Source organism: Metopolophium dirhodum, chromosome 6, assembly GCF_019925205.1.
Source record: "Metopolophium dirhodum isolate CAU chromosome 6, ASM1992520v1, whole genome shotgun sequence".
Lineage (NCBI taxonomy): Eukaryota > Metazoa > Arthropoda > Insecta > Hemiptera > Aphididae > Metopolophium > Metopolophium dirhodum.
The window spans coordinates 19894138-19906137 of NC_083565.1; the positions used below are offsets into that span (position 1 = coordinate 19894138).

Genomic DNA, 12000 nt, shown 5'->3' on the forward strand with positions numbered 1-12000 from the left:
AAACAGAAAATATTACAATTATTAGAATCCGCAGATAATAGGTACCTACTAGCTTAATATATTATTATAATATATAAGTAGGTACATTAAAGACAATTATTACATTTCGGTAATTACCAATTAAGTAGAAATAATATGTTCACATTTTATTTCCACGAAAACGGTTTCATTTATTTTTAATGCAAAAAATATTACAGTACCTTTGTCGAACAGTCGGGCCAGCTGAATTATGTTTCCGCCGGCGCCGCAAAACGGGTCCACAGTCACTTTCACGCCATATACAAGCTCAGTGACTCGGGTCAGACCGAGTAAAAGCTCTCTATAAAACCAAACATACGATTATAATATATATCATTTTTATTTTTAACATGGTATGATACGTATATAATATATAAAGGTTTTTTTTTACATACCCTCGTCCAACAGAATGCCTTGGTCGAACTTAGAAAACAAAGCATGTCTTTTCTTCCAATATTTATAAGTAATTGGTCTGTGTGCAATATAAAAATACATTATTTAATTTCTGATTATACCTATAAGTAAATGCACGTATCGACCCGCGCTGCTGACGCCTTTTTCACGGTGCCAACGTGAGGACCGTTTTCTGTGGAGACGGAACTGCCCGGTATCAGAGTGACGTCCGCAACCGTGGCGTCTATAAAGATCGGACCTCCAGCGGCAGACTTAAGCGGCGTCTGCTCTTCGGGTCGGCTGGAGGGTCCGATCAACTCCACTGCCACAAACATAACGGTGCCGATAGAGTCAGCGATGAGCCAAATGACAAAGGCTAGCGACGCAGTCGCCAGTCTCGCGCTATCCATTGCGATGGACACGCAACGCGACGCTATTTCCCCGTCTGCCAAAACGGCGGCCCCTGGCACACGTCTTCTCCATGCCCGTTGCACTGCAGGACTCCTAACGATGTTGGCGATGAACGCAGTCATCGCGAGTCCTGCGTACAACAGGCAGAGCAGCAACGCCAAGATACTCATAGACAAAGTGCCAACCACGGTAACGACCAGCATTGACGCCACTCTTAGAACACCTGCTGTGAGATTGTCGTCCTGCAATAAAAAAAACATTAAAGTCAATAATTATTCATAGTTAATTCGTGACACACGCACGGGAGGCTTGCAGCAGCGCTTTTCTATATAATATCAAATTATACTTACGTTTTCTTCGATGTACCACGCGGCCAACATAGTCTGTACCCGCATGTACCGTACCTTAAAGTTTTCTAGTCTATACGTCATGACTATTAAAGACTTAAGGAAAATAAACAAACAAGAAAAAACAGAAAAAATCTAAGTAATATGAACTAAATAAAAAAAAACAAATCTAATTTATCTTAAATTAACACAAAAAATTACAACAAATTACAACAAAAAAAAAAAACAGAATACTTTTGCACAAGAGAGAGAAAGCGCGATGGGGGTTTTCAAAGAGCAAGCTCGGCGTTATGATATGAGATATATAAGCGGCTTGGCGTCTAAGAAATAAATGTCATATTTTATCGTGTGTTTACGCCTTTTATAGGAAAAATTTTGGCCGCACACACCATTGGTAACAAACGTGACTGTTTATATGCAGCATGGGAATTTTTTACGAGTAAAAAAGCATTATTTTATATTGGCCAACAAATTTACTATGATCTTACGACGAAAAATACGCGAGTACATTTTATGAAACCTATACCCTATATTATTTTGTCACTGTGCAGGTCCAGGACCGTATTTACAATTTTGGCACCCACGTGATTAATTTGTCCCGTTTCAATATTTATTATCAAAAAAAAATCAGAAACAACTGTCTTATTATTATTAAATATAATTAAAAACTATATAATATACCAAACAACTATGACTATATTATCATACCATATTATTATTCTCATAATAAATTGTTGTGACAATGCTCTTTTGCAGAGTTGAATAATATTTGGATAGGTACCTGTTTTGAAATAAAAGATAAAGAATTTCTTTAGCATACCATAATCTAAGATTTGTTATTAGGTATACATACAAGATTTGAAGATTGAATGCTTCAATGAAATAAATTCAGATAACGATGGAATAGTAAAAGTGGTTTTAGATATTTTAAAAGCTGTGGGGTTGAATATAATATAATATTATTGCTGTCGTTAATTCAAGCAGATAAATCTTTGGAAATGTGTACTCATATATTATAATAAGCCACGTCTTATTTTAGTTAGACAGTAGAAGAATAATAATTAATAACAGCTCGCACTTAAAACCACGTCATGCTGATTTAGGCAAGTGTATGTTTCAGTGTATTGATACAGTGCATGACCTGCTGCCCTCCGGCGAACCATGTGGACTCTGGGACAACTCTGGAGCATCGCCATCTGGATTTGAACGCACGGGGATATTCGGCGTGGATTCACACGGCATGCCCTCTAGCGAAATCTCGGAATCATGATGTTTCGTATTATCACTGGTGACCTGCATACACTCTACATTTGGCGTTGATCGGCTGCAGCCGATCTCTGCAAGTGTCTCGCCATCATCCAAATGTTGACACACAGGGATATTCGGCGTGGATGGACTTTGCCTGCCGTCCGTCAAACTTTTGGATTCTCCGTGTTCTGAAGAATCCAGTCTTCGAACATCGTTGCTGACCTGCTGAAACTTTAGATTCGGCATTGATCTATACTCAATCACTGTCACTTTGGCTGAGGACTCAGTATCGACCAGGGCCAAGTTCGACGTAAAGACATATCTTTCATGCACCCGTAATCTCTTCAAATAGCAGCTTCCAGCCAAAGGTTTTGGTGGATTGTTTCAGAGGTCGTTGAAAACCTGTTCCATTGTTTCACTCTTGGACTGGATGTGGATGTCGGACATTCGTAGCAATCAGTTCTGAAGAAGGAGAAATATATGAGACGGACGACAGCGGACCAACAACGAAACCAACCACTTCATCAACCCTGACGGGATATGTAATGACGGACCTGGTCGAAAGTCGGCGGCAGAGAAAGAAACGGATGTGGCTTGAGAAAAAGATTAACAAACGTATCCGACGCTAATGCGGTTATGGAAAGAAGACACCATGTACATAATATATTCCTACTAGCACACTCTAATACACTTGAGCCCTGTTTTTAATTCATCAAATACATTTTTTTTTTATTTTGTTACATATTTAGGTACTTAATTCGTGGATCATATTGATATATTATTATTTATTCAAATTAACAAAATAAAATAAATTTAATATAACTATAAAGGTAAACTATGCAAACTAATATTATATTTTTTGAAAAATGTCTTGAATTCTTCTGCGTTTTTTAATAACATTCAGGGCCGTTCTTACAATGTGCAGTTAAAGTTAACCGACACTTAACCGACCGAATTCTGCCGCTTATAAAATCTGTTATCAGTCGGTTACCGTTAACCGACACTTTACCGGACATTGTAAGAACGGTCCTGAGTTGTTTTTTTGTCTTTTGACAAGGTTTGTTTACGAGTTTGATATCCATCTAACTTTTTTTTGCTGGTCATAATTAAAATAATATAAAACACATATAATAAATACTAAATAATCAACAGTGTAGGGTAGTGAAAGAAAAATTATTAGACACTGATCAGTAATCACAGATTTCACAAATGCTGTGGCTCGAGTTTATAGACTAATTATAATTGTACTTTTGTAGTAGTCACGCTGCACGCATTAGCAAAATACGCCGTATTATCAAGGCTGGGCAAGTTAACAATTTTTTTTAACTCGTTAGTTTAAGTTATTTTAATATAATTAAGTTAAGTTAAGTCAAAAGTTACTCGCAATTTTTTTCGTTAACTCATTAAGTTGAAAGTTAACTTTTAAAAAAAAGTAATTTAACTTAGTGTAAAAACTTCAATGTAAATTTCTCCATAAAAATACATTACAAATTTAGTGAATGTTTTAGAAGTTAAAATTGAAAAGGAGACCCACCAAGTGAGTATGGTGTTCCAGAGCTCAATTTCTTTAATCCGGGCTTGGATCGATCCAAATGGCCTTAACCGATAGAAAGAATGGGGAGACTTCGCCACTGAAACATTGGATTAGTATAGCTAGTCCTTGAAGCGCCTTCATCCAAGATTTTGTTTCAGGACGATAAAAAGTCGACAAGTCTTTCAGGTATACCTATTGATAAGAACATATTCTCCCTTTATAAAAAAAAAAAATGAAATGGATCATCATTCTCATTAAATATTATATATTTTGGTTTATTTGATATTAACAATAATATAAACAATAATTGTACACATTTAATTTTCTTCTTATGCATTAAATACTATTTTAAGATGTACAAACAGTTTACACTGTTGTTATAATCAATATTAAAAAAAGTGGGTAAGTGGATGTCGCTCTGCTGTACAGTAAGTTACAAGTGAGTCACTGCAATGGATGGTGTTAAATTTGAATTCAATGATATAATAATCATTGTATATACGAAAAGCGATTCTGAGCGGAGACGGTTTGTCAGTGAGGATATTTTATATTATAATATAATATAAATTGTTATTAGGTACCTGTTATAATAAATATATATAGGTATTAGGTACATAGCAATAAATAATGAATAATGTATCACTTTATTTATAAATTATAATTTACAAGCTTTTTCCTCGCTAAATAATCATCGATTTTTCTTTTAGGTGATATTTTATGCATTGCTATAGCAAAAAATTATTCGATAAATCGGTAACTGCTATTAAAAAAAAAAGCAATGGAGCTTTTCCAAACTCAGCCGTGGCTCTTAGAATAATGTTAGCTATTCCAAAATAACTTCAGCTAGCGCAGAACGCAGATGCTAAAAGTTAGAACTCATAGAAACTTATTTGAGAAGTAGCACGCAGCAAGAGCGTCTTTCTGGTTTGGCTTTATAAGGAGAGACCGCAAACATTTAAATTATGAAAAAATCATTGAAGATTTCGTGGCTTATAGGTCTAGAAAAATTAAGCTCGCAATTAAATGTTTATGTATATATGACTATATAATCATAGCACTTTTACTAATACCCTATACACCGTGTCAAGATAAATTTGACGAATTTCGGTTACCTACCGAGTTACTCTGATAGAGTAAAATATAAATATATATTATAATATATTCATAATATATAATATTTATACTAAAAGCGCAGCACCACTGTCAACAATCAATGTACTTATAGGATTATGGGCTGGTCTATAACAGTAAAAAAGGTCTGTGACCTAACAATGAAATATTATGTATTTCATTTTATTTTATTGAAGTACCTTTATACCCAAATAATTATTAAGTACAAATAATGTAGAACTCGATTTTATTTTAACAACAAATACTTTTATTAATACAGTGTTGACTTTGTAGATGGGTAACAATTAATTATAAATTTTAATAGTAGGTAATATTATCAAGGTATAAACAATGTATTAATTGTAAATGTTGGATTACATGCATTTAGGTGAATAATTATAATATTGCAATGATAGATGATAGATGGTAGATGATAGATGATATATGATAGATGGTAGATGAAAGATGATAGATGATTCATCAATACGATGATGGTGGGTGGGACTTGAGGACTTGCGACCGGCGTCGGGTGGACCATGTTCAGCGACCGGCGCGCGTCGACCCGTTTTGTGGCCCAGCGGAAACTTCTTACAGCTGACTGTTCGACTGCCGACTGTAATATTATTTGAAAATATTATTTCTACTTAATCGTAATTATATTATATTATAATAAATATTAAGTAATTATATTATTAGTTACCTAACAATTGGGATGTAATTTTTGTAGATATTGACGCCGAAAAGATAGTTATGGCTAAGCAAAATGCCACGATTTATGGCGTACCTATCCGACGAAATTGTTGAAGACTCTTTCAAATTGGTAAATCAGATAAACGGTGACGTGTTCGTTACTTCGCCATCATGGGGTGGACCAAAATACACAAAAATGTAGGTCATCGGGCTGTCAGCTGTATGTATGATAAAGTTCCAGGAAGTGGGAATTACAATAGCCCCTAAAATTCGGTTACACCTCAACCTTAATATAAATAAAGAATGATTAGAAAATGACAACGGAATTGGCCTACAAATCTGAAAATGCGTTGATAGACAGATAGCTTCTCAACGTAATATTACGGCTGGTCCAATAATAATTTTTCCGTATGTACATCAGACCGATGCACGACGGCTGCTCACCAACGTATCAACATCCACAAGATAACTCTGGTACGTTTTTAAACAATACCGCTCATTCTTGCGGAATGCTATAAAGAAAATTAATTTATAAGATAAATATTATATTATAACAGTTTTTAAATATAGACGTTTTCAACTTACAGTTATACAAGTGGATGTCGATCGGTTTGGGAGCGACGTCTGGTACGGAATTGTTCTAATGAATTCAAACATAAATAATACATTATTATAATATTGTTGTGTATATGTATATACGGTTAGGTATATTAAATTCATCAAGTAGGTACTATATTAATAATATAGTCCATTAATTTTTTTTTACTATGCTTTTATTGTATACACAATGACTTATAACTTACATTATTGGACCGGACATACAGCAACGTTGAGTTGAGGTCTATAAAAACTATTTCAATTTTTCTAAGGCTGGCCCCAACTCCGTTGCACATTTTCCAACACTATAGACATTTCAAATATAAATTATAGTTCCACATAAACAATAATATAATTATATTTAAGCAAAATGATATACAAACCTCATTTTTATCAAGGTTTTTGGGAAGGTGTAACAGTATTTTTGGGGCAATCGTTTTCCCCACTTCCAGAATCTTATCCATGCACAAAGCTAACGGCCCGATAACATCCAGTTTGTTGTATTCTGGACCTCCCCATGGCGGCGATGTGACTATAACATCACCAGTGCCGCAACTTGGTACATATTGGTGGGTGTGCGACCAAATATATAGGGCCCATGTATAGAGGCAAAACTACAGGGGAGGGGAGAGGGGGGCTATAGCCCCCACCCCCCCAACTACGATTCAGACCCCTCCAAAAAATATTCCTTATTTATTTAGATATAAGGCGTTTATAGGTTATTTTAAATTAATAGTTTTGTTAGGTGTGCTGTAGCCCCCCAGAATTTTTAAGACGAACGTCTCTCCAGCACCACCTATTCAAAAATTTTACAATTTTTTTTTACAGGAAATTAGCATGTAATTAGCATGAATTTGCATGACTATCGCCAAAATTTGCATGACAAAGTATACAACTCTATGACAAAAAATGATGTGCGGTGCTGGAGAGACGTCTCACCAGCACCACCCAACGTGAAAAATTAAAAATAATAACAAACTCGATATACCAAAATGTAGCACGTGATTAGCACGAATTTGCACGATATACCCGGAAATTCGCACGTGTCTGGTTCGCGAACAAACCACGTTCGACTATTTCGCGCGTTTTTTTTATAAGCATTTAAAGTTCAAAAATCACGAAAGTTAGCAAATTATTTTGAGTTGAGAATTCGTAAAAATTTTTCTTTTTAAATCTAAGATTTTAATTTTGGTAATAATACAAAACTGTGTACAAAGTTAAATTCGAGTTGCACCAAGTTTATATTTTTAAATTAAAGGTTTTCGAAACGTAATTTCTGGTTAAGAAAATTTTGAAATAAAGTTCCCCATTTGATATTTTAATTAATTTAACTTTAGTTTTACTCAGACGCATCCACGTTGAATCAAAATCAACATATAATTTTGCTTTATTATCCCAATTTAATAAGTTTTCGGCCTCTTCTCAGGCAGCTGAAGCTGGTTGAATCATAAAATACCTCCTACCTCCATTGGTATAGGCACCTATTGTATAAGTACAGGTATGAAGTATTTTATTCCCCACTCATTACACTTCTGCAGTATTATATTTAAGTATTTATTAGAACTTTACACAGAGTTTTTCAAACGTTTAATAGAAATTTCGTAAACAATCTTATTAAATTTTATTTTTTAAAATTGGTTACACTTGGAGGTTGGAATTTTTTTAAATAGATAACAATTTATTGTCAAGTTATTTTAATGTAGTACCTATACAATTTGAATTCAGTTAATCAAAATGTTTTATTTGTACATTTTATGGTATACAAATGCTTTGATAATTTATTTTATTATACTGTATAAATCAGAAGCTCACACAATACAACTGTATTTTGATTGACTGCTTTTGACTTTTTGATAGTGTCATCAAATAATTCCCAATTGTTAGGCCCTCTTTTACAGTACGCTACATAGTGACCAACAGATGTGCGCAATCTACTTAGCCCTTTAGGATTATGTTATTTAGGATTATATTAATACCTACGTTTCTACTCATAAATTATACTATGTATAATTTATTATTTTACTTATTTTATTTAAAATAGTATAATGGCTTTTGGGTTTACTACAGCGCCAACACCTCTCTTCAATTTTTTTTTTTAGTACTGTAACTCTAGTTGAATAATTTGTATTGACTTGAAAATTGATAATTTGGTGCCCCATGAATAATCATTCTTTAATGAACTAAATATTTTGAATAGTTTTTTCTGTTTAAGTTTCGGGGCATTTTAGTTTGAACTTCGTAATGTGTGTTTCTACTGTTAAATTTTTTCCAAACTTTTATTTTTGTTTTCTAAAATCAATTTGCCTGCGGGCGCCAACACCTCCCTTCAATTTTTTTTTTATGATTTTAACTCTAGCCAAATTTTTTAAACATTAACAATCTGGTACCCTTTGAATAATTCTTTAATGAACTAAATATTTTGAATAGTTTTTTCTGTTTAAGATTTTGGAGATTTTAGTTTGATGTTTGTAATGTGTAATCCAACAATATAATTTATATAAATTTTTTTTTGTATTCTAAAATGCATTTGCCGGCGGGCGCCAACACCTTCCTTCAATTTTTTTTTATAATTTTAACTCTAGCCGAATTTTTTAAACATTTTTAGTACTGTAACTTTAGTTGAATATTTTGTATTGACTTGAAAATTGATAATTTGGTGCCCCATGAATAATCATTCTTTAATGAACTAAATATTTTGAATAGTTTTTTCTGTTTAAGTTTCGGGACATTTTAGTTTGAACTTCGTAATAATTTTCAAATTTTATAGAATTGAGGAAAATTTGAAAAACCGGTACTGGTTCCGTTAAGGTATAATTAAATTAATCCAACTGTGATATTTAAATTAATGTTAAAGATATATTTAAGGTATTAGTGTTTTAAAACAGTCAGTACTCATCACTTTAGTCACAATGTGGTAAATCCTAGTTTTTGCACTTTTTGGAACGTTATTGACTTAGTGACAAAATAGTGATAAAAGTTGAAAGTAAGCAGTACTAAGCAGTTTTAATAAGCAAAGTTAATAACTTGAATCATAATATGATGTTGCAGATCAAAATTATATTTTAATACTACATTAAAAACCGAACAGGAATTTAACAAGTAATAACTCATAACGAGTAAGTATATATAATCATTTTTGTTTTTGTATTTTCACAATTCCACATTTATTTGTTCTTATACAGCGTTAGAAATTTTTTCAGAAATTATTTTTTTAATATTTTGGGAATTTTTTTCTGATTGCCTGGTAGATATCTTTAAGTTTCTATTGTCAATCAAAGATGAAAAAAATATATATAAATTTCATTAGGTAGAAAATGAGTATGGAAGTTTTTATGCCTTCGATTCTGGGTATAAATTATGGATACGTGATTTATTTAGGATTTATATAGAAAATAAGGCTGCGCTTTTTACAATTGATGGATGTGGTCAGTCATACTTTGACTGTGGCGTTATTCCAGAAGTATACGCAACTGTAGATTTTGGAATTTCATCAAACGGTTAGTATTACAAAAAGTCAAAGTAGATTATTTGGTGTGTGAAAAAATTTAAAAATATCATCAAAACACTGAAAGTCGTGCCAATTTATAAAATTGAATTAATAAATATTAAATTTATTGCAGATTTGAATTATAGTATATTTTTATATGTTTGTTTTAGCTTCTCAATGTTTTGACTTCATGAGAAAGGTTCAAAAAGGAGGTCCACTAGTGAACTCAGAGTTCTATCCCGGTTGGTTAACTCATTGGCAAGAATCAGTATCTATAGTCAACCCCATCGATGTTGTAAAACAAATGAAAGTAATGTTGGCAATTAATGCTTCGTTTAAAATTTTCGGTACAAATTTCGGATTCACATCGGGAGCGAATACAAATGACACCAAAGAAAGTATTGGATACTTACCACAGTTGACCTCATACGATTATAATGCTCCATTGGATGAAGCTGTAGACCCTACAGAAAAGTATTTCAAAATTAAACAGACACTTGAAGAAGCCGTGAGTTTTAATAACAGTTAACTATCCAATATACATATACAGTTTATTAATTAATTATTTTTAAGAAATATGCTGTGATAAACGAGATATCACCAAATCCCGCACCCAAAGGTGCCTATGGAAAATTCTATTTAAGACCTTTGGTTAGCATATTTGAAAAGGTTGCTCAACGTATTAAACCAGTGATCAGTGATGTTCCTTTACCGTTTGAGGACTTAGATATTAACACTGGTTTTGTAATGTATGAAACAACATTAACATATGATCAAAAAAATGTTGAAAATCCAGTAAACCTAACTGTGAACACGGTTAGAGATCGAGCAATCATTTACCTGGATCAAGTAGAGTTACATTGCAGTTATAGTTTTAGAAACATGAGTGTTCAAATTTTTTTTTAGGTACAAGTGGGTACTATGAATCGGTTGAAAGCTAATACTACAATAAGCTTAAACATTAACCGTACTGTTCAAAACCTAAGCATTTTAATTGAGAATCAGGGAAGGATGAATTTTGGAGACTTAATTGAAGATAGGAAGGTAATAATAGCTGACAATAAATTATTTTATTCATGGTCTGAGACTGAAATAGTATAATTTATAATAGTATACTATAGTATTATAGTATAATATAATGCTTACCAGTTACCATAGAAGTTAATATTTGATAAATTGTGTACAGACTGGCGAGTGGTTACATTACCTTTTTAGAAACAAAAGTGGTAATATTTACAATCACTTAATTAGATTGTATTATATTTATTTTAACTACCAACTGAGTATAATTACTGAATTAAAATATTGTATGTAAAATAATACTAATTATATTTTCTAGGGAATTTTTGATCAAGTGATTCTCGGAAATAAAATATTAAGCCCTTGGAAAATGACTGCATATCCTTTGAATGGTACATCATGGATTTCTTCAATCAAATCAGTTGAAAACGTCAACAGTGTTAAATTACCAGCATTTTATAAAACACAGTTTACATTAACAGTTAACTATACAAAATGTTTAGACACTTATTTGGACACTTCAGGCTGGACAAAGGTGTGTTGTTACAAGTTAATACTGTTAAGTCGACTTTTATCCACATATTTACAATTTAAAAAATAATATTCGATATTTACAGGGTGTAGTGTTTTTAAACAATGTAAACCTTGGTCGGTATTGGCCACTTGGTGGACCTCAAGTTACACTTTATGTGCCAGCTCCTTTTTTAAAACCATCACCTTATGCCAATACACTAGTGATATTAGAACTTGAAGGTACATCTCAAGATTTGTCCGTGAAATTTGTGGATAAACCTGTTCTTGATGGTCCTATAATGACATAGATAAAATGTATGTTATATAATTGATTAAGAAAAATATATTAAAATTATTAAATGTTTGATTTATTTTATTTTTATCATATAATAATTATCGTGATTTTAAACTCTGTGTGTCATTCTATAAAACCATTCATTGACAAGCAATAATTCACAGTTCATAACATCAACTAGATAGGGCCCAGCTAGGATACCTACATAATTCATATATTGTGTATAGCAATGCAATCTAGGTATCTTGCGACGGAAGTGAGTGGATGCCACAGTATGGTCTTTGCGTTAGAAGCTTCAAATTGAGTACCTAGGTATTTTGTTGTTTTTTAAATTTTT

General features: G+C 32.6%; 1 protein-coding gene across 1 annotated transcript; it reads left to right on the forward strand.

Annotated features, from left to right (window-relative positions):
• The first annotated feature begins 6718 nt into the window (after positions 1 to 6718).
• Positions 6719 to 11722, forward strand: LOC132947534 (beta-galactosidase-like). Its single transcript, XM_061017841.1, has 7 exons — positions 6719 to 6766; positions 9656 to 9845; positions 10006 to 10343; positions 10409 to 10684; positions 10742 to 10879; positions 11175 to 11390; positions 11473 to 11722. The coding sequence occupies exons 1-7, from the start codon at positions 6719 to 6721 to the stop codon at positions 11674 to 11676; spliced, it is 1410 nt and encodes a 469-aa protein (XP_060873824.1). The 3' UTR covers positions 11677 to 11722.
• Positions 11723 to 12000: the final 278 nt, after the last annotated feature.